Source organism: Anser anser (genome assembly GCF_964211835.1).
Source record: "Anser anser genome assembly, chromosome: 2".
Classification (NCBI taxonomy): domain Eukaryota; kingdom Metazoa; phylum Chordata; class Aves; order Anseriformes; family Anatidae; genus Anser; species Anser anser.
Window position 1 is genome coordinate 151,421,371 of NC_139721.1, and position 25,519 is coordinate 151,446,889.

The 25,519-nt window shown below is 41.4% G+C and overlaps 1 protein-coding gene across 3 annotated transcripts in view; it reads left to right on the forward strand.

Moving 5' to 3' along the window:
• The window catches only part of ADARB2 (adenosine deaminase RNA specific B2 (inactive)), a 312,048-nt gene that overhangs the window by 185,459 nt on the left and 101,070 nt on the right, over positions 1-25,519 (forward strand). For 2 of the 3 annotated variants that reach the window (XM_083822950.1, XM_083822951.1), the window contains exons 2-3: positions 15,934-16,020; positions 24,492-25,399. In XM_083822950.1, the coding sequence (XP_083679076.1) occupies positions 15,934-16,020; positions 24,492-25,399 (995 nt within the window). The remainder of the gene's footprint in view (positions 1-15,933; positions 16,021-24,491; positions 25,400-25,519) is intronic. The other variant, XM_083822952.1, reaches the window with a different exon arrangement.

Below are 25,519 nucleotides of genomic sequence, written 5' to 3' on the forward strand. Positions count from 1 at the left end.
CAACAAGAAGTCATAACAAGGTATTTGGGGTTATGCACACTGTGTCAGGGGTTGTCATTTACAAGAGTCTGGAAGTTTCTAGGTGCGATCTCAGTCTAGACATTAAAAAAATGAAAAATATTCTGATACATAGCATATGTTTCTAACAAGGTTGTCAGAAATAAACATGGCCCCAAGAGGTGCCTGGGACTTCACTGAGATAACACATTGAGCTATGGCGAATGACGCACATTCAGGAGCTCTTTTCTCTTGCACTCTGAACGCTGTTGCACCTTTGCCCGCAGATTTGTCATTAGCAGTCACATTTCTTCTACAAACTCATTCCTAAAAGCCTAACTAACCATAAAAACAGCATCTGGGTTCCATGGGGGACTCTGCAGATGAATGCAGTGTTCCTTCTGTACTATTCCACTGGTCTTCTTTGAACAACCTAGCACTGGAAGTCGTTACAAGTCAGGTCAGTCAGGGCAAGGTTTATCTCACCTAACCTCAGCCTTTGCTGTGCTAAGCATCAATCTGGCCAGAAGAAAGACTCTGGGGCAGTCAAAAGATTTGTTACAGTTTGGTCTTTAGAGGCCATCTGTTTTTATTCACTAAGAAAGGAGGTCCAATGTCATTCAACAGGAGCAGAAATCTCATCTCTTTTTCCATGGTAAAAAACATAGAGTACTGACATAACTATGTACTTATGAATCCATTACTATGGATAATTCATCCATTATCCTTACTGAATCCCTTACCAATGGATTCAAACTGGGGATGTAGTTGTGTGGTCCAGGCCTTCAGATCTCTTCATCAGCAGCCTGATTAGAGATAGGTGATGCCAAGCAAAGATAGTTAAAAATAGTGCATTTGTATTAGAAAAGAAGCTTTACTGTACTTATTTTCTACAAAGAATTCTGCAAGCTAGTATTTGTATTTTTATTAGATTTTACAGAGATTTTTGGAAATGGGTTTTACATTTTAAATGTTTGGATTAAAAATAATCATGAAAATATTCCTTTTACAACTTATTTTGTGCATGTGCAAATGCACTCCATTGTTATTTTTCATTTCTGTCAAGACACTAAGCATATCTGTTAGAGTCAACAGATAGTGACCCCTGTTATGTGACTGAGAAATAGCTTTTGGTAACTTTATTGGGTGACTGGAGACAGATTACAGTGGAAATTTGCAAAACAGTCCAAGGGACTTCAGGGATCAGTCATCTGTGAAAGCACTGGAAAGCTGCAGTTTGCCTTAGGTGGCTGGTTACACAGCATGAGTAGTGAACAGTCAAAACAAATAGTTTGCATAGGCTGAAATATGTTTACAAAGTGCATTTGAACAAATGCTACAGACAAATATATCTGGAAATATCAAAGTCTGATGCAAACAGGAAAAAAGCTTAAAACCACTGAGCAAATTACTGTGTACAAATCACTCTCTCAGCAGTAGACACGAGCTAGACAGATCTCAAGCTCTACACGTATCAATGGCACTGACTTCAGTCTACAACCTGAATCACCTTACAGTGTCAGGGCCACATGGAGCATGACTTTATGTTCTTGTCCCTTTGGGGGGAAGATATAGCTTTGTTGTTCTCTATTTCCTTTTGAACTGAACAAGTTCATTTTTTGTTAGCAAGTCATTTGTGGAAGTGGCAGAGGTCACATTACGGCTCAAAAATTTTGTCACTCAGAGCTGAGGAAATGAATAATGGAATTGTTTGCATATAAATCATCAGCATTAGACAATTGCATTTATCGTGAAAACCATCTATAAAGTCTGGAAGCAGAATAGCTGAAAACAGCTTGATGGACTTTCTTTCCTAAAACTCTGTTCACTGGAGATTTACTGTGTGGCTACTTCTGGAGACAAATTGCTACCTTCTCCTTCTCCCTCTCCCTCTCATTCTCTCTTTTGTTAACAAATATGAAGCAAATCCATCCCCTGAAGCTCAGCCAAGGCCAAGGTGTTTCAATTTTCTTAGCACAAATGATTCTGGATGCCATGAATGGTCCTGGGCAATCAAATGGCTTGGAAAAGTTAATAAATATAGTTCCAATGTCTTGGTCTTTAGCCATGGCACTAGAGATGTGACCCTCATAACTCTAAATACATTGCCATGACCAGCATTCAAGATATGATCAAGAATACTTCAAAACTGAACAAATCAGTGCATAGCCTGATTCTTGCAGTGAAGAACTGAGGGTTTAAAAAATTATTTTGCTGTATTACCTAGCATTCGGTGGCATGACAAAGAAGCCACCTGCACACAGCGAAGTGACCAGCAGGGACTATTTCAGAGACTCTTGGTGCAGGATGTCAGGCTGCAGGGTACCATTGTCATCCATCAGCAGTGGGGCTGTGCTTGACGCTGATGAGGGGTACACACACTCTGGTGCAAGGAGGAGGAAACTCAGCATGGGAAAAGTCACGCGATGATGGTTCACAGTGTCTTTGCTGTGTATAAGAACCTGGCGTATTTTAATCAACACGCCTGGAAGCCAAGCAAGGCCACGGCAAGCATGGTCATTAAGCATATGATTACCACAAGGACTGGTATTTTAGATGGATTAGTGCCTGCCATAATTGGCAGCATGGAAGAGCAGGATTACTCTTTGTTAAGTGTTCATTATTATTTTACCTGCATTGAAAACTCACTGGTCTAATTTAAAGGTTAAAATATAGAGAGAGGGGCATTAAATTATACACAGAAGAGTAGATGTCTGTGCAAGCAGACAGACTGTGTTAAAAGTCTGCTGATTGTCAGGACTGAGGGCACCGAGGGGCCTCCCTGGTCCTGCCCAGCCCCTATTTCAGCCCCCTCCAGGCAGGCAGGCCCTGCCCTAGAAGTGCTGGTCTCCAGCCCCACCACAGCCCTGTCCTCACTAAATGCACACTGGTTAAATGTCACAATGGTAAAAGTCTCTCCCTTTGTTTTCATCCCTCAAGTACCCCATCTTTTAACAGGCATGATCCCTGCTCCTGTTTTCTCCTGTTTTGAAAGACAGGGCCTGGACATCAGCCCCCAGGAGGAAATCCCAAACAGAAGAGCTCCCTCCTAGTAACTCTAAGTGAACTCCACAAGCCCCAAAGAGGGAAAGGATTTAGGTCATGCTCTAATATTCAGTGTTCATTACTGTTTACTTTGATCAAATCCTTGTTAAGAAGTCCGTCTCCTGTGTGTCCCTTTCTGAGGTGTCTGATGCTCTCAAAGCTAAGTGTCTCCTAGGCTCTGATGCAGGGTCACACGTTCCACTTTGGAAGCCAGAACCTCGTGCCTAGATTTCCTACACTGCCTGTTTACAGGCATAAACCTCAGTTATCTTTTGACACCATGCTGTACCTATATTCTAGTGCTAGTACTCTTCCTTCCTCTGTCACATTGTGCCTGAGTTTCCACAGGACTAGAAGACCTAGATGTAGGCCAAGGAGAACTTTTCATGGAAGTAAGTGTGAAGAGATCTGCAGATGAGCAAGCACATAGAGTTGGTTTTATCTGACTAAATGTATACCTCTGTATCTGAGCCAGTCACACAAGTTTCCCTTTGTTATCAATGAAGTTTAAAGCATGATACATCTTATAAAATTCATGTCCTGGTTATTAAAGTTTGCCGCCAGTGGCAGAGAAAAAATGTACAGGACCAAAAGAGTAAGGTGCTGCTGACTGTGAGTATACCCACTTCTGTGGCAGATTAATGTCTGTAGAGGTAGCTTTTATTTTCTGGTGGTTTAGGAGAGGGCTGTAGCCATCATGTTCCCCTATCCCTAGTTTGTAAGGAGCTCATTAGCTACGTCAGGTACTCTGGTCTTTTGAATCACTTCAGTTCAAAAAACTCCTGCTTTACCAGAAAAGAGGATTTTCTTTGTTGTTATGGAAAGAGGGAAGATGGCTTGTAAGAGGGAAAAAAAGGATACTGAATTCACATGACTAATGGAGTTAGATACATTTGAAGAGTGTGAGCTATACATTTTCTAGCAAAGGGGCCCTCTCCTCGCCAGGATTTCCTGTGCCAGAGGGAAGAAGGTTTCAGATTGCTTTTGCATTTTAAAATGAAAGAACAGAGCATGGGAGCTGTTTTATAATCTCTTGCTGAGATCAAAGGAGAAGGGGAGGTAAATGTGTCTGTACTTCGTTCTCTCTGGTGCTGCACTAGCTATTTAGTAGAACTAATGGAGGCTCCAGTGTAGAAGAGTCAGGGATTAGCCTCTTCATCTCTGTTAACTGTAAGGAGTCCAAAAGGATTAATATTATTAAGAGGGAATTTCAGCTAAAAGTAGGAAGGAAATTCTCTGTCCCCTCTTCATCTTTGTTTCTAGAAATAACTCTGAACCATGGTTTTCAGCCTCCCACCCACTCCTATTTTTTCTTCTTATTTCTCAGCAAAGACAGACTTGGAAATATCAAAAACCCCTGAGAAGCTTTGACATCATGGCATTTTTTGATCAGGTTGCATCAGAATTGTGAAGAATTATCAAGACTGAATTGTCCTGATAAATTTATGGGATTGGATCCTTAACTGGTTTGAGTCAGTGGTATTCTACTTACCTCAGCTGATATGGCTCCGTGTATGCTTGTGGACTTCAATAAAGCCACACAGATTCACTCCAGCTGAGGATCTGACCCGTGAAATTATGGAGTCTTATCCAAAGCAAACTGAACTTCTGTCGTGAATTGGTCTTCAAGGGAAAATAATTGCTAATTCAATGACTCCCACTGTTTTTACTGCAGCTGCTAGTCATTCTGTGCAGCGGAAAACCTTTACTTTTAACTGGTGAATCAAGAGCTTCCCCAGCAGCTTCAATACACAGAAGATCAGAGGTGCAGAAGTGTATACATAGGCCTCCAAATGTTGTGTATTAGAAGGCAAGCCCTAGGGTCAGTCCACCAAGCAAAAGTGACATACTCAGGAGAAATCTTCCCAGCTAGACATTATGCCTCAGTGTCCTATTAGCTTTCCAAGTAAATGGTGGAAAAAAAAGGAACCTAAAATCCTGGTTTAGACAAGACTTTTTTGTCACATACAGGGTTGTCGTAGTCAGGGTTAATTTTGTGTTGAAACAGCCCGAAAGAGCTCACTGGGACCCGTTTTCAGCTTATCAAAGCAGTAACCCTGGCATATTGTATTGATGCTGCAGTGCTATCCAGACAAATTTGTCCTCAGAACTGCAGAATTTGGAGCTGAAGAAAGTAAGCAACCTGATCAGGAGGTTACAGCTCTGCTGTTCCTCCTGGCAGTCACTGAAGGGAGATGAGCAGAGGAGAAACGCGATAAAAAGTAAATGGCACTTTCCTGCTAAGCTAATCAGTTCTGTTTGAGAACGAAGGGCCGTGCCAACTGCAAATCAATGCACTAAATCACTTTCGTTCGTGTGCGAGTCCTGCCACCATGGCAGCTGCTAACAAGGGAATAAAGAAAACTATTATTGGATATTTAGTAGACTTTCTAAGTGCTTGTGTAAAATAACATATTTAACTTAATGCAAAGTTATAAATGTAATTGGAGTTTATGGACATTACAGCAGGGAAGAGAAGAATAAGCTGCTTCTTCTTTCTGCACAAAGAGCTGTTTTATGCTCCCAGACCATCCTTATGAAACTCTGACTGCACTGTTAAAGAGCAGTTTTCTTACGGGGTTTTACCACTTCACCAGTTTATTAAGGAGTAAATGTTGGGATAATCATAACTCTAATATTTCACATGGTTTTTAACATGTTCAAGTCACAGAACATACTTTAGGATGAAATTAATGTACTTTAATGTCATAGGCTATATTAACTAAGTCTTCATTGACTATAAATAAAGCCTACTGCTCCAGATGTTGATATATACAAATGTATGAGGAGATTTAATTGGATAATCCCACTAAAGACAACAAGAACTCAATACAATGCAACCAATAGATTTATTCAATGATGTAATATTGTAGACTGTTTTTTCCCTTTTCCTTTCCAAGTAATTCCCAAATAACAATCTTTCTTGTCCCTAGCTGTGACTGGGATTAGTCCCTTTCTATGACTAAATTCTGGGACATTTTCAGTGACGATATTAAATTGCTTATGAGAAGGCTGCAGTTTTCCTAGAAAGCTCCTTTTCTGCAGCATTCTCAGAATTCTCTTAGTTTAAGACACAAGCCTCTCACATCCCTGGACTCCTGGCTCAAATCGCTGTTGTACATACAGAGCCGTCCAACTTTGTCATCATTTAAATCATCAATCGTAGCTGTGCAGTGAGACGCTTGATATAAAACACCCACAGGCAAACAGTAGACTGCCTTCTCTTTAATTACATCAATCCTCAACCACCCCAAAGCAATGCCATCCTTGGAAGTACTAACTCTGACAGGTAGTACTTCTGGGAATGCCATAAAAATGCCAACAAAGCAGCAATGGCAGAGAAAATAAGCTGCCTCATCTTTGGAGAATTATTGGACTGTACTAACATTCAAGGGTACAATGTCAGCACAATGCAGAAAGAGTTAGATGCATAGCCCCCATTATTATTGTTGATGGGAGTCAGGTGTCAAGTTTCCTTTGCATCAGTCTGAGAACTTAGCCTTCTTTGTAAGGCTTTAGCCAACTCTTCCTTTGTTGCTGCTTTTAATTGAAGGGCAGATTTGAAGCCACCCGAGCTGTGATTGAATAAACACTAAAAACAGTAAAAAGAAAATACTAACCAAGTAGCAATGATGAACCTGAAACTTTCAGACTCTGTGCAAGCTGTGATGGAAAGTTTAGTGAATATTAAAGGCTCATGCCTTAAAAGGTGAAAATGGAGCAGCTGTGTTGTAGCAAATGGCACTGTAATACCAGCAACACCAGGGACAGCCCCAGGGCAGCCCCTAACTCTTTCTAGCTGTCTCAGCTCCCACAGAATCAAATGTGAATTTAAGTGCCTAAATGCTTAAATAACTGACTCAATTAGCAGACATGACTTCTGTCTGTAATATCTTGTCTGAGGAAACTCTTTAAAGCTCAGCCCTTTTGTAGCACCTGGAGTGAATTGTTTGCTTTCAATATGTGCACATTTCTCAGTAAATGCATTCCTAAATTATAACAGTAGTACCTTTAACATTCTGCCCACCAACAGAATGATTAGCAGAGGACTGCTTCATGTTAGGATAAATCAGGGCAGGATTCAGGTTAAATATGTGTTATTACAGATGTACAAGAGACAAAGGCCACAGCTGGCTGTCTTACAATAGATGAAGAGAGCAGGTTAAACAAAGTCTTTAATCACTAATTGCTGAGTGGAACTTTCTGATGCTGGTCATTCATTTCTTGATGTTTAAGCAGGTATTGAGCTCGGAAGGAGTGTGGTACAGCTTGAGGAGGAGTGCTGACAGCCTCACTGGCAGTGTCCACATTTGGCTGGGGCCATGGCCAGTTTGTCCCTTCGTGGGTTATGGAAGGGAGACAAACAGCCATATCTAGCTGTATGTGCATTTGTAGGCATCACTACGCACTGCAGATTAATAGTTTAAAGGAACTGGTAGAGCAGTTTTTGTTGAGGTAAGGCACATCACGATGCCAAGGTTGGGCGATCCACACACAACACAGTGAAACAATCATCCTGTAAAGGGTAAAAGAAATACTTGGCTGTTCATCTACACTGCACCTATATAAACATTTTCTTATTGTTTGATTTGGTCTGATTTTTGGGTGGTGCTATGTGGAGTCAGGAGTTGGACTCGATGATCCTTGTGTGTCCCTTTCAACTCATGAGATTCTGTGATTCTGTGATTTTTATCCCATGTAAGATAACTCCTAACATTTGTCATTCTTTGAGTGCCCTCAGCATGAGCCCTGTGAGCATAAAGGACTATTGATCCTTCATTCAGTAACATGTGACCCAGGTTGGTTGCCCAAACCAATGTGAAGATCAAGGAAAAAGTATCAAGAAAACTTGCCAGCAACACAACCTTCTTGCTGGGGCTGAGCTGCTGGGGGAACTGGGACATCTCCCTCTGCACCTTGTGGTGCAGACACAGGCCGTGGTAACACCCACCACAAGATAAATCAAGAGTTTCTGGCAAGGTAGATGACCAAGGAAGGGTAGAAATCATCTCTCCAATTTTGGACATCTACAAGTTAGTCTTTTATTCAAAATCCAGTTTTCTAGTAAAATCAATACACACATTCTGAGAGGGTTTTATTGTACCTATCTCAGCAGGCATTTATGCATACAAGTTAATGCTGATGTCTCCTCTCAGAAGGTATAGTGAGGTCATTTCTTCCTACAGTTTTAAGCCACTCTTACAGGAGGTGATGGCTGAACCTGGAGACTTAGAGTTTGGAGAACTGAAGTTTGGCTTTAACAGCTCAACTCCACCTAAGACTTCGGGCATCCAAATGAACTGCTGGGTTCAGAAGATGGCAAAACCTTTCAAAATCAGGTAGTGCAGCTCTGCACTTTGCACTCCCATGCTGTTCTGCAGGCACAGTCCCAAGGCACACTCTGGAGCAATGCCTCCACGGGCAGCTGCTTCGCCTCCCCACATCACAGCCCCACCAAGCACACCCACATACAGAGCAGCATCACTTTCACCCACTGCTTCCCAGTATCTTTTTAAACACCTCTGCTAACTTTGGTGCTCTTACTTTGGCATAGACAGCCCTGTTTCACATGGTCATAATTCAGTTAATATATAAATTAATGGTGGGTAACTGAGCTTCATACAGTTTCCTGTCCAAGTTTAGCTCAGGATCCTTAGGTAATGCAAACTTGTATGTAGACACAGGCTAATGATAAATTAGCTCATTCACCTTAATTCTAGCCAAACTAGTTTCCCACATGACTGAGGAAGCCCTTCAGTTTGCTTCAAATGTGTAGACAGATGCCCTTTGATAATATTGTTTGATATGCAGTTGGCATGCAATCCGATAGTCTTGAGTAGTGTCAATTATGCAGATTTATGAGATGCCTGATAAATCCACTGGTCATTTATATGCTCTCCATTGCAAGACTTCAGCAGAGAGCTGAGCACTAGTAACTTTACACAATCATCCTCTCTTGTACTTCTGTTTTCTAAAGTGATGACATCCAAAAAAACAAGAGATTTGGTTTATAGAATACAAAATAAAAATATTTCCAAAATGAATGTTCAAATAGCATAAGAAGCTTGTGAAGATGTGACTTTTAAACTGCTATTTCCAAGCCAGAGCCAGATCACTTAGAAAATACATAATATAGTACACTCCACAGGCAGATGGAGATGCACATAAACTGATAATAACTCAAGAGGTTTTATCTCTGTGTATCCTCAAGCAAAGCATCAGGAGAGAAAAACACTCTTGAAACAAAATTAAACAGTTTTAGATCTAATTTTACTAGGCTGAACTAGATTTCAGATTGATTTCTGTGGAATCTAATAGAGAACAACACACATACGTATTACCTTTCTTATATAAAATCCATCAACCACCTTGTGTTTTTACTTACTATGCTCTTTACTGGAAGTAATAAGAAACTAATATTTCACAGCATAACGTGCTTCATTCTGTAAATGGTCTTCCATTGCAAAGGAGCTGGGAGGGGGCTGTTACAGAGCTCTAAAGTACAGCCAGAGATTTGTCTACTCAAATGCCTATTTACATTCATATGGTGAAATTGAGCTAAAGCCTACCACCTTCATCCCAGGAAAGCAGGATAGGAGAGCCGCAGGGCAGCCTACTGTGCAAAGAAATAATGCCCTAAGTGCTGCAAGTATTGGCTAAGGTCCATGATGTGATCAATTAAATACATCCCAGAGCGTATGTCCTCTACCTCAAGCTGTATTCTATAAGTTTGTACAACTCACGTGCATGGCTTTGTGGATGGTTCTTTCTGCTTCCGAAGTGATAAACTGGAAGTTATTTTGTCTGTAGAGGAAATGAGCATGGGCATGTGTGGAGGCATATTAGTCCTGTTACCAGCCCCCTGAGCTCACTGGTGCTTCACACTCAATGGTCTCTGCAGTATCACAATGCCATAAACTGCTCCTGTTATTTAATATACTGGCGTTTCAGAGCTCTTGTCTTGGACGAGGACCCCATTTCGAGCAGTGATAGAGCAGCGACACATTCCCTGCCCAAAGAACCAGATAAACAAATGATAAAGGGTGCAAGTAGATCCATTTAGAGCAGGCTCCTTCTCTTGGTGGGGTCTTCCAGGTGAGGCAGGTGTTTTTCTGTGTGGTTCCTGCATTATGTTGGACAGCTCGTTGCCTTGTTTCAGAGGAAGCATCCCTCTCTCTGGGTTTGTACCTCCGGCTTCTGACTCAAACCTCAGCCTACCTCATGCAGCCAAATGCCTTCCACTGAAGCACTGACTATCCCAGTGTTCCCTGGTTTTCCCTTCCCCTTGACTTTAGAAAAAAGCGTGTTCTGATGTTTCACATCTTCATTTTAGGTCCCTGCTGAAGCAGATAACAAAACGTAATGCTGAATACTTCCTTTTTTTTTATTAATTTCTTTCTTTTAAAAACCTAGATTCCTTAATCTGAATATTCCCTTGTCTCCCTACTTTTAAGAAAAATGTTCCAGGCAAAAATCTTATTCAACCAGAAGATTTTTCTCTCAACATATTCCTCTGCTACCTCCAAGAAAAGCTTTCCTTACTGTTCCCATGTGGGCCAGTGTGGGATATCATCAAAAATGCCTTGGATTGAAAACCAATTATAGAAAGCAGATCGTTAGTAACTGTCCACCTCAGAGGCTACACTCACAGGGATGTCAAGCACCATTTCTGCAGATAGGAACAGTCCCACACTTTTTAACCCTTTTCTATCCTCCAGAACATAGTTTTTTTTTTTTATGTTCGTTTGGTTTGTTTGTTTAACCCTTGGGCTGCTCAGTTGGATGTGCTGCTCCAACTGCATTAACTGATGGCTCTCAAGGGCACAAGATGCCAGACAGGCCTCACCTTCAGACCTCCCTGTGTAGGACAGAGAGAACAGAAAGCAAACCAAAGAGGAGTTGTCATGTGTTACTAGCCCCTTGCAAATATATGCAGGCTTGAATCCTTCCAGTGTAAGGTACTAAACTGGAACTCCTGCACCAGGAACGCAGCCATGCCAGTGTTGACACAGACAGGCCAAGGTTGCTGCCATGGCTGTACAGAAACATGAACCATCTGGAAGTGTTCAGAGCATCCACACTTAAAACTTCACCACTTCAGCTAGAGGGGATGGATTGAGATGATCTTCCCAGCCACACTGGCATCACTGTGGTCATTCACATCACACAGAGGCTTCCCACTTGTCTGTGCAGCCAAAAGCACTTGGGCAATGCTGCTACAGCTCTGTACGCTCAGGAACTCATGACTCAATGCCTGTTACTCAAATTCAGCTGTACACACTGATTCTAAACCAAGCAAGTAAATCCCTATCTGGAAACTGGCTGCTTAAACTAAATGATGCAGCATAGTGGCTGTACAGGCCATCGTTTAGGAGGCTGTGAGCCTCTCTCAGGAAGTGCTGTGGTTTAAAGACATTGCTATTTTCCCTGTAAATTTGCCTAATTTTTCTTTTGTGTAAGGAATCCCCTCTTCCTGTCAATCACTGTCAGCCCAAGCCTGAACTGACTAGGATATCAGAAGGAAGGTAGAAAATCATCTCCTGATGTGCAAGCTCTCTTCCCTCCCCATGTCCCTCCCTTTCAAAATAAAGCCAGGCTAACGTGGCTTTAAAAATGCAACTATTTGAACACTTGCAAATACTGCTTCAGAGAAATCAAATTAGTTTTTTTCAATAGGTTTTGTATTATTGCATCAGAGCTGACCTGTCCTGAGCAATTTCACACTCCGTGCAAACCAAGTGAATTATTTAAGACTGGTTCATAATATCTGCATTTTGTTTTTAAAATAATTCTGTTAAAGAAACCCCTGACAAGTAAAGTAGCTTATGGTAATCAATTAAAATATGAGAATGAAACTAATTTAGTAAAACATTGCTAACGCTGATCTGGCAAACCACTGGTAGCCATCTGTCTAATCCTTCTTGTGTTCAGAAGTTGCATTTTTAAAAAAAAGTTTATTAATAGTGCTCATTAGCTGCCAAGCAAAAGAGCATGTCACACACTTCTGCTCAGAGATTAGCTAATATTAACAAATACTACTCACTTTGCCAAGTTTGGGCTAAAACTTGCTGTGTGATATCAAAGCCAGGACAAGTCTTTCGACTGGGGACTAGAGGGATAGGAGAGACTGTAACGATTACAGCCAAAGAAAGGTAAAACACCCAGTAGATGCCAACCATCTTCCTACAACCCTTCTGCAATAACAGCTCCTCAGCCTCCCCACTAGACTATCTATTCCAGTGCTGCACTATCCTTACTGTTAGGAAGGTTTTTTTAATGTTTAAAGTGAATTTTCCATGGTGCAATTTAAGTCCATTACTTCTAGTTGTGTTAATGCACATGGAATACTGTTTGCTCCTTTCTTCTGTACAGCAGCTTTTTATGTCTTGGAAGACTGTTGTTATGACCCCACTCAGTCTGCTCTTCTTAAAGCTAAACAAGTTGTCCAACACGTATAAGGACTGATTTTTAAAAGTGTTGAACTTCTGCCATTCCCATTGCTTTTATTCAGGTGATTGAGAGTGAAAGAACCTCAGTTCGTGTGATGATCAAGCTGTATTGTCTGATGCCCTTTAAATACTGATAGATATGAAGGCCACAAAAGCTATTTATAGCTGTATATGTGTATTCTTGTCTCCACAATAAAAGTGTATTTACAAGACCTGTGACCTGCCTGCATCCACGGAGCAAGAACAACTTTACAAAAAGAGTAGATTTTAGGGGAAACTTGGCTGCTTGATATGCTAAGCTTTGCTGAAATATTTGGACTAAATTATTTTCTGATTTTCATACACAAAAATATCTTGGCCAATGTCTTTTTTTTAATTTGTTTACGTGATTTATATGGCTACTGTCAACACAATGCTCACGGTTATTTTTAACTATTTGCTGTTGTTGGAAAATATATAGTTAAGAAGCTTGAATTCAAATATTTTTCTGTCCCAAAACAGAGATGAGCAATGTTTCTTCCTATAATGTTTTTCTCATGTGTAGAAGTGGTGATTTTTGTGTTTAAGGTACTGGAGTAGAGTTTCAGGTGTCATCACTTGGAAGGATGTTTTTATAGTGAATATGCTACAAAATATGATGTTATCCTCCTGTGTTAGCATTCCACTGTAACTAGAAATAAATCCCACTACCACCTGCTCTTTGTCTCTCAATTTCCATTGTAAATACAACTTCCTTTGTGCCCATGTAGGCCTTCATGAAATAGCTCCTTCTTGTCATTGGAGGCTTTTGGTACAACTGTAATAGAAGCAATAATATCTCCTCATATAGGTTCTCATAAATGTAGGGTTATATATTCTGCCTTTCTGGAGAAAAGCGTTTTTGAAATGTCTTGTTTTCTTCTCCTAGACCCTCTCTCCTAGCCTTGAAAAACAACTTCCTTAGACAAATACAGAGAAAAAAAAAAAAAGAAAAGGAGACTTTAAAAGTGTTTCTCTGAGAAATTGTGTGGCTTTTTCATATCCAGACACATCCCTTATTTTCATTCATAAGATTTCATCAAACTGGCAGAGACAAGACTAATTGTGCAAAATATACAGGGACTGTAAAGGGTGAATGCAGAATTTACCTAATCGTTTTCCAAAATGGTAAACAAAAATAACACTGAATTTCACCATTGACAATAAAGCTGAAGTAGTGTCCTATGGTGCCTATATGCTAATAGGCAATAACGTGCAAGAGATGGAAGTGCACAGTCATAGCTGAAGATATATATCCAGCCAGATTACTTCACTGTAAACACCTACATTTAATTATCCTGCCATCTATCTTCCCCTCCTCCATAGGCTCCATAATTCACCTCTGCTACATGCATACTGCAGTTCTTCTTTTCTTGCATCACACACTCAAAAAAATGCCCTCCTCCTCCTTCTAGACATACACTAAATCTTCCGTTGTTCCACCAATGAATTGAAATATTAAATTCTGATTTTTATTGTCTGTATTGATTGCGGGATATCCTGTTGCTAGGGCCTGTGTGAGCTGTGACATGAACGCGTCTATTGCTGCTCTAAGAGTGCAGTAAATTTTACAGGCCATTGTGGCTCTCTGCCACACAAAGTGAAAGCACGAGCAAGGTCTTCGGGTACAGGTGGGAAACAATAACAACAAAAGCTTAAGGTGGCTAAAGGGCCACCCAAGGCAAAAGGGAAAATAATTTGATAAGGTTCAAAGTCATGTTGTAAATCCGGCCTATTGCATGCACAGAATGTGTTGGGGTGAAAGACAACTCATAGAATATTCCTCTATCCAGTAATAATATGGAATAAAACTATACAGTTTGGGTTTTCAGATGGTGACTGGGGTAGGCATTAGCAACCTCAAAGCACCATTGCTGGTGCTGAAGACAAGGACCACTGTGGTCCTACGTCTAGCTGAAGCATTCTTTTTACCCAATGTAGCCTTTGGATTAGGTCCCAAGAGTCTCTGTTCTTCTCACTTTCATGAAAGAAACTAGCTGAGAAAGTCTGGAGAAATAACAGCCTTTATCCTGATCACAGCCCAACAGTCTCCCATACACTGAGACGGCATCTCACGGAGATGCTGCATTTCTCAGGGAGCTATGCCTTAGCAAGAAGTGTCAAAGTATTCACTTAGGAAAATCTTTTAGCTAAAGCATTCACAAATAGCTTCATTATTTTGGTTTGTGACATCACTACAATCCCTTAATGAAACTGCAATTCAGGGAGGCTAATTTGTGCTCTAATTATATATTAGTCTGGGCTGAAAGGTTTCTGGACAGAAAAAGGTTTTCTTCAGGCAGTCTTTTATTCTTCTTATTGTATTTACTTAACAAAGAACAGTCAGCTTTTACTGTGCTTCTTCGTAATAGAGTTGAGCTGTAATGTTACCTAGCTAAAGGCAAACATCTGCAGTCATTTTTTGATGGATTCTGATAACAGTCTTTAACAAGAGCAAGGATTAATTGCAAATGTAGGAATAACCAAGCTGAAAAGCTAACAGATGTGCTGCTGAAATAGAAAAAGATTAAGAGCTCTTCAGACAGAATGCCTTCCAGACCAGTGGCTACCTGAGAAAAGTACATTTATTAGCCAGGTAATTCAAGGAAATTCAGAGAAGTACTTTCTCACCAATAAAGAGAGTCCCCGCACAAATCATTTGTCCTGTGCTACCTGAAAGAAGACATGCCTAGATTGTTTTTTATGGTTTTGCCACAAGATGAAAGCCCAGCACTGTTCACAATGTGCATGATTCAGAGCCATTCCACCTCACTAAGGCTTTCTAAGCAGATAGGTATTTTAGGAAAGCAAATAAGTCCTTCAGATCTATGAATCACCTTTATAAAGTGTGTTTCTCTTGCCTCCGCTCCCTAAAGTAGCCACTATGTTCATGTAGGTCCCCAGCAAAGCATCTGTAGCTTTCCAGAAGGAATTCAGACTCAACAAACTAAACAACAAACTAAACCAACTAGCTAACAAACTAAATAAAATATGTATCATCGATATTTCTGTTTCTAGTGTTTGTGCTAACAGCAACTTTTCCTTATATATATCTAAAAAAAAAAAAAAAAAAGACTAAATTTTGAGCTAGTATCAATCAGTATCAGTTCTCATTTGGCCTTCACAGCAGGTCCAGGCTGGAGGAGGGCAGTGCTTGGGCACCACCTCTGTGATACACAGCCAGAAGCACTGCTTAGACACAGAAAGCAGTAGGGACATGCATTTGGGGTTTGCACGTGCCAGCTGTAACAAATGCGTTTCAATTCTGTGGATTTTGGTGGAGATGTGGACCTGGGAAAAACAAAAAGGAAAAGGACTTGCCAAGATGTTTTCACCTGAGAAGTGTAGAGTAGATCTGTATTTTGTCAGGGTGCACTGACAAAATACTGATTTTATATGTGTCTTTTATTCTGTTTTCTTCTAGAAAAAGTAAGCATACTGTCAACCTTTATAGCACCCTTCAAGTATCTGAGTCCTGGCGCAAGCACCATGGAGGACGAAGACAATTTAAGTAAGCAGTCTCTTTTCTTTACAAACAGATGAATAACAAAGTTCAAAAATACAAGCTCTGTAGTGTAGGGGCAATTGTGAAAAGGAGGTGGGCTTGCAAACACTGGCAGGCCCCAGGCCCAGTCCTCATGCAGAATGCAAAGTTCCCAGATGCTAAGTTTAAACATATTCTCTGATATCCAGGAAAGGAGGGGTTAACCTCAGCTCACCTTCCCACTTTTCCCTGTGGAGGCCTGGAAAATGGGGTTTATAAGCATTGTGTCACAAATACAAAGGGAAAAATTATTACAGAAGGAATGTTTCTGTTCCGGGTCACAGTACTGTGAAGCTCCTTTTCCTTTCCTGCTTGTTACCTTATTTTGTTTGCTTGCTTTTCTCACAGTCTCTAAGAGTCAGAACTGTTTTGGTACTGTGTCTTCCCCCCAGTTTATACCTCCTAAATTACAAAGTACTTTTAAAAAATTAAAGACTGCAGAATTTGCAAGATTGTTTTCTCCATCAGTTTGGTGATATGACCTGGGGAACAAAAAGAAAAAAAAAGAAAAGAAGAAAAAAAAATACAGTTGAGAAGGTGAGAAGGGATTTAACCAGGCTTAAACAAACTAGATGTAACCCCAAAATTAGCACAAGATTCTCTTGGGCACTTGCACTACAAGAAAGGCACTGATACCCCTGGTGCTGTGGCTGTGGAGCTGGATGGGAGCGCTGCTTGGTTGGAAGGAGATACGAAGTCTTTGAAACAACCACCAGCCTAGGAGTGTGTCCCTAGGATTGAACAGCCCTCAGCAAGCCCTCCCACTTACCACCCAGAAGCAACTGGCATGTGTTACCCAGCCCTGCTTACTGTAACGTATCTTGAATCATTAAAAAAAAAAAAAAAAAAAAGAAAAAGAAAGGTGGGAAGTTTTCTAAACCAAATGAACAACTCTTTGAGTTTTAGTATCACCTACCAGATGGGCTTCTTTCCCAGCCAGACACACACTGATATGTTGCCCTATTAGAGGCAGTGGGTGGGAGGAATGTTTTTTCCCCCGTTGTTGTTGCTAATCTGCTGTGGTTTGATCATGATGCAGCACAAGGGTAATAGCTTTTGAGCACAGCCCTCTACTTTCTGCTGCTGAGGATCAAATGGACACCACACTGTACTGCTGCAGGGGGACTGGCAGGTTTTTACATATCTCAGCAAAGGTGAAAAAATCCTGAAAATCCTTCAGATTGGTCCCAGGGAGGCTACATTTTCAGGAAGAGATACGAGGAGTACACACAGGAAACATATTATGCACATGATGAGCTTGTGCAGGCACCTCCTGCGTAATGCTTCCCAAAAGTGCCACTTAGTTATTTTTAGGTAATGTAGGAAGTTTGTACAAGCCAAACACTGTAACACCATTTTCTTATTGCTGCTGTAAAGCTAAGCCTGTGCTGGCTTTAAAATAGCTCACATGGATGGGGTAAGCTACATTTTCTGAAAAAAAAAAATAGCAAATTTCACTGTTTTCAGGAACACTGTGCCTAATCCTCTCTTGGGTCAAACACTCACTCCAGTGATAACGACAGCAGCTTCTTTCTTTGCGTATACAACACATTTTAAGTGTTACTATTAGGAAACATTAAAAAAAAAAAAAAAAAAAAAGACAAAGATGAACTACTTTACAGTCATCCATACTTCACTGTTCACTTCTAGTATAATGGCACAGACCCCACTAATTTCTAAAGCACACAGGTACCTGTGTACTAATTAGGCATTGTAAAGAGCTTCAGTGATTTGCTCTGAGTAGGTGGAACCTTCTATTGTGTTAACAATTTAACAGACACCTAGGAGAATGCTAGGAAGGTAGAGCAGTGGTTGGGTTATCCCTGCTAACTGAGCATCCTCTGAGAGCACCCTGCCCAGACCGTGCTGTATTAGTAGGCAGAGTCCCACCAGCTGAAATTGATTCAAATCCTCTTCCACATTCCTTTAGGTTTTCTTTAGCCATGGCAGGTTAACTGCAAGTGCATTTTAAACTGGTGGTTATTAACATATAGACAGTACTAATGTGGTTTATGATCCATAAACTAATGCTGAAAAAATGTACTGAAGGCCCTAGGTACCTTTGGAATGGCATTTTGGGTAGGCTAATAGTCACTCTACAGTGAAGACTTTACCCTGACCATGAGAGAAAAGGATCGCCCTATTCATTCCCAGAGGTCAGATGTACCTAAAAGTGTAAGAACTGTCATATGGGATTAGAAATAGGATGTTTAGCTCTGTATGCTGTCTTCAACATTTGCTGTTAGTGATGCACTGAGAAAAAGGACATTTAAAGGGTGATCCTTCCCTCAGTATATCTTTCTAGCACCCAGCAAGGAATTTACTCAGCTGGAGTTTGCACCTGACTCATCATATTTCTTATACGCCAACAGACCTGTCTAGTCCTCTCCAGAGCCCACTGATGCTTTTGATCTCAACAACAGTAAGGAGCAGGAGTTCAGCGATTTTGTGTTGTCAAGAAGTTCACCCTTTTGTTGTTTCAAGTCTGCTGTCTCTAGGGCTTGGATTGTACAAAACAGTGAATAATCATTCCCCATTCACTGCCTGCTTGCCTTTCATGATGCTACAGACCTCTGCCCGTCCCTGATCTTTAATCATTCCATCCACACTATGCTACAACATCAAGGCAGACCATCACTAGACACAAATACTCATACATCTGGGGTCTACAGGAGCATATGATTCCTGTGGCTGTCATTGTTCAATGGTACCAAATGCATAGACGTGGTGCAGCTCCCTTCTGGTGCATATAACCCTTCTCAGTGCCAGCAGGGAGATCTGAAGGTGATGGTTCCCAACGTAAGGATCTCAGACACAGCAAAAGTCATGTGGGATGAGTCCCAGCCCACGATTCAGCGTTTAGAAGCATGTTCGGTTATGAGCCTTTTGGTCAAACCCCTTTTCAGATTGCACAGTTGAGATATAGCAAGGATCATGCTTCCCAGAACGCAGGGAACACCCTCCTCCAGCAAGAAAAGCCCCAAGCCATCTCACACCAGCAGACAAAGGAGAACCAACCCCCTGGTCTTGTTCTGAAAACTGTATCCATTGCCCCCTTTCAGATCTCTCCCATGCTTAAAGCTAAGCTCTAGTCTGGTCCAGATTCATGCGTGTACTTAAATCCATTTCTGCTCGGGGCTGCCCATGTTTTTTGCTTCACATGCTCATTTGCTACCTTGGACATAGGGCATCAGAGTGTGAGCATCATCAAAGTCAGGTCATTTGAATAATTTCCCTAATTGGTGAGAGTTGTACCAGAGATGCATGGATTTCACAGTTATTTCAGACAGTAACGTGAGAAAAGTAGAGTATCTTCATTTTATTTATTCAAAAATGACCTCTCCCTTTTCCCTTCATGCTCCCCTTATCTTACATATTACCAGTAGCATGGATGGTGTGGAAAATAGGATATATATCCCAGCTTTGAGATGGCATATAAATCAGAGGCCAAGGATGGGCATTGTTTCTAAATGCTGGCATCTAGACAAACGTAGTTGTCCGTGCACCCTCGGTAGCTCATCTTCAGTATCTGACTGTGGTGGACAAACTGCCAACTTGTGGCTGGAACAGCCACAGGCAATGGCAATCACCTTTCAAAAATGTTCAGTCTCCAGTTCAACTCAGCAAAATCCCGTACTTTTTGTGCATAGGCAATGTTTTCCTCAGAGTGGTGTTACACACCAGTAAATCCTAGCAATATTGTTTTAAGCAGCCTGAGCCCTGTGAGCTGGTGAGGAGGGCTACAGCTGCAACAGAGAGATCAGAGCTGGTTTCCCTTAAGTAGACTTACCATAATGACTTCTTTCATGAAGATTTTAAAATAGATGTCTGTGTGCTCGCAGCTAAGAGAGGAAGGAGTGATTTCTGTTGTTATCTACAAGTTTATTATTCTAAAGTCAATAGTATAAACCTAGAAATCCCCAGCAGAAGAGTTCCCAAACCTCTGTCATGGATTCAATATGTGTATGAAAATGTCATCACGCCTGCAAGAGGAAAACTGCCCTACATCACTTTTGATGTAGTAGCTGACCTTGGACAAAGGTATCGTGGCTCTGTCTCCCAGGTTCATACCTACTGCTTCTGATTTAAAATTTTTCACTTTCAAGTATGCCAGGAATTATGGAGGTCAGTTCTTTTAACCTCTGCAGTTAATGTAATGTAGATGAACAGCAAAAGCATACTCTAGGTAAGCAGGTCAAACAGGGGCTAGACATTAAAATGCAGAACACAGGGAAGTCCTACCTGTATTGTGGAACATGCATTGGTGGCAATCTTGTGTTTGCTAAACATTTCTAACAGCAGTAACTTCCTGTTTCAGACAAATCGGTTGAATCGGAATTTTGCTACGCTACAGAGACTGCAATTTTTTTCTTTCAATATCAGAGCCTATCAATAATGTGCTGCCCCTTGTGATTCAGTATTAAAGATGCCAGCCAGAGTGAAGATGCCACCTACTACCTCTGCTTTCCCATCCGCCCTGAAAGTTGGCTTGGCAGCAGAATAACCTTCAACAGGAACAATATTATCTCTTCAAATGTAGCGTGGAGTATCGGATGGCTAGTTCTGCAGAGCCCTTATGACCCAGAGACATAGGCAGTGTCATTATTAGTGATGCATTATAGTTCTGAAAAGCTCTTGATGATGCAGACTCTCTAGGTTAACTCTACTGTGCATAATGACCAAAAGGAGAAAAACATGAAAGAGCAGACAGAAGATTGAGGAATAGTGCATAAATAAATACATTTCACTAACTGCTTTCTTCTCTCCTATTCAATTACTGAAGAAAATACAAGACTGCGATGTCTCCTCTTGCTTATAAAGCTGCAAAAATCAATGAATAAACTTATCTGAGGACATATTACAGTGCAGAATTGTTTTTTGAGATCTTACACAATAGGTTAGAATCTATTGCCAAAAAAAATTTGTAATATTTTTCTTTCTCCTTTTTTTAACTCTGTCCCCTTATAATTTTATTTTTCTCCAACCTTTCATCATTGGAGAACCATATTTTATTATAATTACTTCCAAATGTGTAGAGAATGTGTTTGGGGAACTCAAGAGCAAAGACATTACAAGAGATAACAGGGCTGAAAATGATCCACAGTTTTGCATTTTCCCCGTGTGTATCCTCCGACTTACCCCTTTCCTTTTAGTGCTCTTCATTTCTAAAATTGCTTGTGATTGTTCTATTACAGCTGCTTACTGTATTTATCTTATGTAGTTTGGTGTCATTTGCCTGCTTTGTCTGATTTTCACAATAGAAGTACATGTGCCACCATTAGAGAGGTAATCTCATGTCTGCTATACAGAGGTCTCATAAAAGGCACATTTCAAAGACCTCCTATTTCAAAGATACCTGAAAGTATAAAGTAATTTCACGTTGTCCGGCTGCTGCCAGATATCACACAAGTCCATCAGGCTTGCAGGCTTTCTGAGGCACTCACAGAGTTTCGGCTGCTTCTGTTTTACATGATGCGACGACTTTTGGCCTGTTGCAGCTCCCACTGAGGTCTATGAAGAACTGAGCTGTGTCCTGGTGTTTCAGGATGAGGTCCTTCAGAAATCTGGTTGTCTGTAGGGACACTTGCATGGATTTCCTTCACTGTGATGAGGCCAAGACACACCATGCATCACCTTCACACACGCCTAGCCCTGTCCACTTATCTGCTGTGCCTAATCTCTAGAAGTTTTGTGTTTACATCACTGCATTTTTTCACTGCTTCAGTGCAAACACTCTGTTGGCCAAAAGCTGGGCTAAAGAATTTCACAGACTGAGTTTAAGACAAACAAGTAATGTTTACTTTATGTTGCCATATTTTTGTGATTAAGGTATGATGCTAAGGTCACACATTCTTGTTCACAAATTTATGGTGCTCTGACTATGAAAGAAAAAAACAATCTGGAAAAAATACAGTAAGAATTACAAACACAAATAACCCCTGAGTTTTCTTATTCAGTGGTGCGTAATCAATACAAATTCTTTTCAATCCCGAATACAGTGTGAAGCACAAGCTATCTTTCTTGTCATGCTTCCTGACTACAATATCATTATGTACCATAACTGGGTCTGTAAAAACCTGCTAGGTAAGAGGATAGAGGAGTTGTGAAACATTGAATAAAACTCACTTCGTTCAGAAAAGTGTCTGCTTGAAATATTTCACCTTATTTTTTTCTAAAAAAAAAAGCAAGCAAGCAAAGAGGTGTATTTAGTATGGGTGGAAACATGAGAAACAGTCACAGTGGAAAATAAATGGCTGGCCGAAGTCACTGCCAAGGCAAATAGAGCAAAGTTAAAGCTGGCGTCTCCTTCCCCCTCAGATCAGAACTTCCATAAATAGTGTTGTGAACTCAACGAGAAAAGACCACATTATCCTTGTGTCTTACTTAACCTGACCTTTTAAATGTCTTATTTCCAGTTAGGCTGGTTTAAAGATGTCACATTTTATACGGCTGAATGCCAAGTGATGAAACTTTTCTTTTTCTATTATGTATTTCTTTTTCTTTCCTTCCTCACCTGTCTTCATTCTCTCCCCTTAGCTTCAGAATATAAAAATTAACTAGTCACTAAGACCTTAATTTTTCAGTCCGTGTTCTGCCTCAGCAAGGCACTTCGGCACACATATGGAGCTCAGCAAGTAACGTTGGTGAGACACAGACACAGGCTGGAAGTTCAGTGAGCACCCAAGGGTGTTCAGAAAAGGGAGACGAAAGCCTCAGCCCTGCAAATGGGCTCTCACACATGCAGTCATGCCAGGATTTTTATTCAGGTCCAAGCAGTGAGCTGCTCTCTGTGGAACAATTTGCATGAGTGCAGCCTTATCACTGTGATGAGAAAAAGTCTTTTGATAAAAGTGCAACTCATCAGGACACAAAGGAGGTTTTTAATTATGGTGGTTGGTTCCACATAATTCTCTGCGGGCCCCTGTGCATCTGTCAGCACAGCCTAAGACTGGGCTGCAGCAAAGACACGCTGCTCCAGCAGAAGCTCCTTGAGGCATAGATGGCTGCTCACCTCTTGTATCCTTGCAGCCAGCTTGTACATCAGGGTAGAGAGGAAGCCGAACATGGCCGTGGCCTTGCAGAAAGGGGAAACATGATTCTCTGTCCTCTATGGACCTCCCCCGTGCCTGGGACTCATGCATCCTGCACAGGTGGCATGCTCGTGTCTGACAACAAAACATGGAAAAGGCTCCGCGAGCAATGTTGGTTGGAATGCAGCAGGCAGCCAGGCAGTGCTCTGAAAGGGATCAGGTGCATCGCTCCAGGGATGGGTTGCTTCACGGGTTGATTAAATTCATGTTTACTTCCCCAACTTGGTCTCTGCCCCAGGCAAGGCACAGGAGGGCTGGGGGATGCATCAGAGATGCAATACGTTTAAACAAAATCATCAGAAATGACAGAAATGTTCTATGACGCTTATTTAGATATAAGCACATTTTCTGTCTCATTCAGGACATCAGTGAGACGAATCTCCATTCTCAGTCATATATCTGCTGTAGCAAAGAGCACCACAAGCACTGCAAAAGAGTAGTTTAGAGCAGTGTGATTCATTGGCACAACAGCAGCAGAGTGCTCCCCCCACAGCTCCCCATTGCCATTTCATCCCCTTCCCCCATCACCGTAGTGCTTCCTAGCAGTCTCTCTCTCCCACTGCTTTCTTTGACATAGATCATCCTTTACAACAGTAATCACTCCCGTCATGATGTTCTGGCTTCTCCTTCTCTGATTTAGATTTACCTAGAATTTTTGCAATATTATTTGTTGCTGATGCAGGAGCTAAGAGTATCTGCAATTGAACTTGACAGAAAGACTCTCATTTATTAAACTGGAATCTGAGGCCAGACCAAATTATTGTTTCAAATGCTAGGAATGTCTTTCTGATCATTTTTTAAGCTGGATTTGTGATGTTAGCAACAAAAGAACCTATGGTGTGAGTAAAACTGGTCAATGTATTCATAGCAAATAAATTATTCAATGCATTTGCCCATTTTTCTATTTGTGATTCATTTGTGAATCACTTCTGATTTCTAATAATGTGTTCATAAGTATTCGCACACATGGATTATAGAAAAAAAAAAAAAAGCCTTAGGGAGCTTTGCAAACTATTCACTTTTCACTATAATTATCCAGTGTGAATAGAGTATTTTATTTAAATCACATGGCATCAGTTATACTTTATCTTTGAGTGATGTAATCTTTTTTAAAACAGGAGGCTATTGACTAACAGAAGTAGGACCTTAGGAACAAATAATCATTCAGGACATGCAGAGAATCTGTGCTATGACAAGGAAACCAGCCAAAAAGAGGACAAGCAAGGATATCTATCATTAACTTTTTTTTTTTTTTTTTTTTTTTTGGCTATTTTTCCAGCCCCAGGCATGATGTCAGCTGCTCTGATGACAACTGTAATGTGAGGTTTTTTCTTTCTTTACTGACAGGTACCAGCAGTGCAGAAGTAAAGGAAAATCGAAACATTGGCAACCTGGAGGATCATCCAATACCCTCTAATGAGAGGGCAAGAGGGGGAACACCTAGCAGTAAGAGAAAAAGACCCTTAGAGGATGGCAATAATGGCCATTTCTGCAAACTCCAACTCATCTGGAAGAAAGTCTCATGGTCAGTGACACCAAAGAATGCTCTGGTCCAGCTACATGAACTTAAACCAGGTTTACAATACAAAATGGTTTCCCAGACAGGTCCAGTACACGCTCCAGTCTTTGCTGTTGCTGTGGAAGTAAATGGACTTACGTTTGAAGGCACAGGGCCCACGAAAAAGAAAGCCAAAATGCGTGCTGCGGAGCTAGCTCTGAAGTCATTTGTCCAGTTCCCCAACGCCTGCCAAGCTCACTTTGCCATGGGGAACTGCATCAACCCATCCACGGACTTTACTTCTGATCAGGCAGACTTCCCAGATACTCTGTTCAAGGAGTTCGAACCATCCACACACAGCGAGGACTTTTCAGTCTATAACCCGGTTAATAACGAATTGCTTTCCACCGCTTATCGCCACGGGCGCTTACTCTGCCATACGCTGGACCTAATGGGCCATGGTAAGCAAAACAGGCACAAGATGGCCTCCAAAGCGGAGAGCGAGAAGAACCCGGTGGTGCTGCTAAATGAGCTGCGGTCAGGCCTGCGGTATGTCTGCCTGTCAGAGACCGTGGAGAAGCAGCACATCAAGAGCTTTGTGATGGCGGTGCGAGTGGACGGGCGAACATTTGAAGGCTCAGGACGTAGCAAGAAGCTGGCCAAGGGCCAAGCAGCGCAGGCCGCGCTGCAGGCCCTCTTTAACATTCGGCTGCCCAGCCACATTCCCAGCAGGAGTAAATGTCACCATTTGCCACAGGTGAGAGCTCCTGGGTAGCCACCACCACGTTGGAGGAACTCTTTCAATTAGTGCGATCGGTGTTGCTGTTACTGCTGTTGTGCTATCAGATGGCTCCTCTGATATTACAGCAAGAGCCGT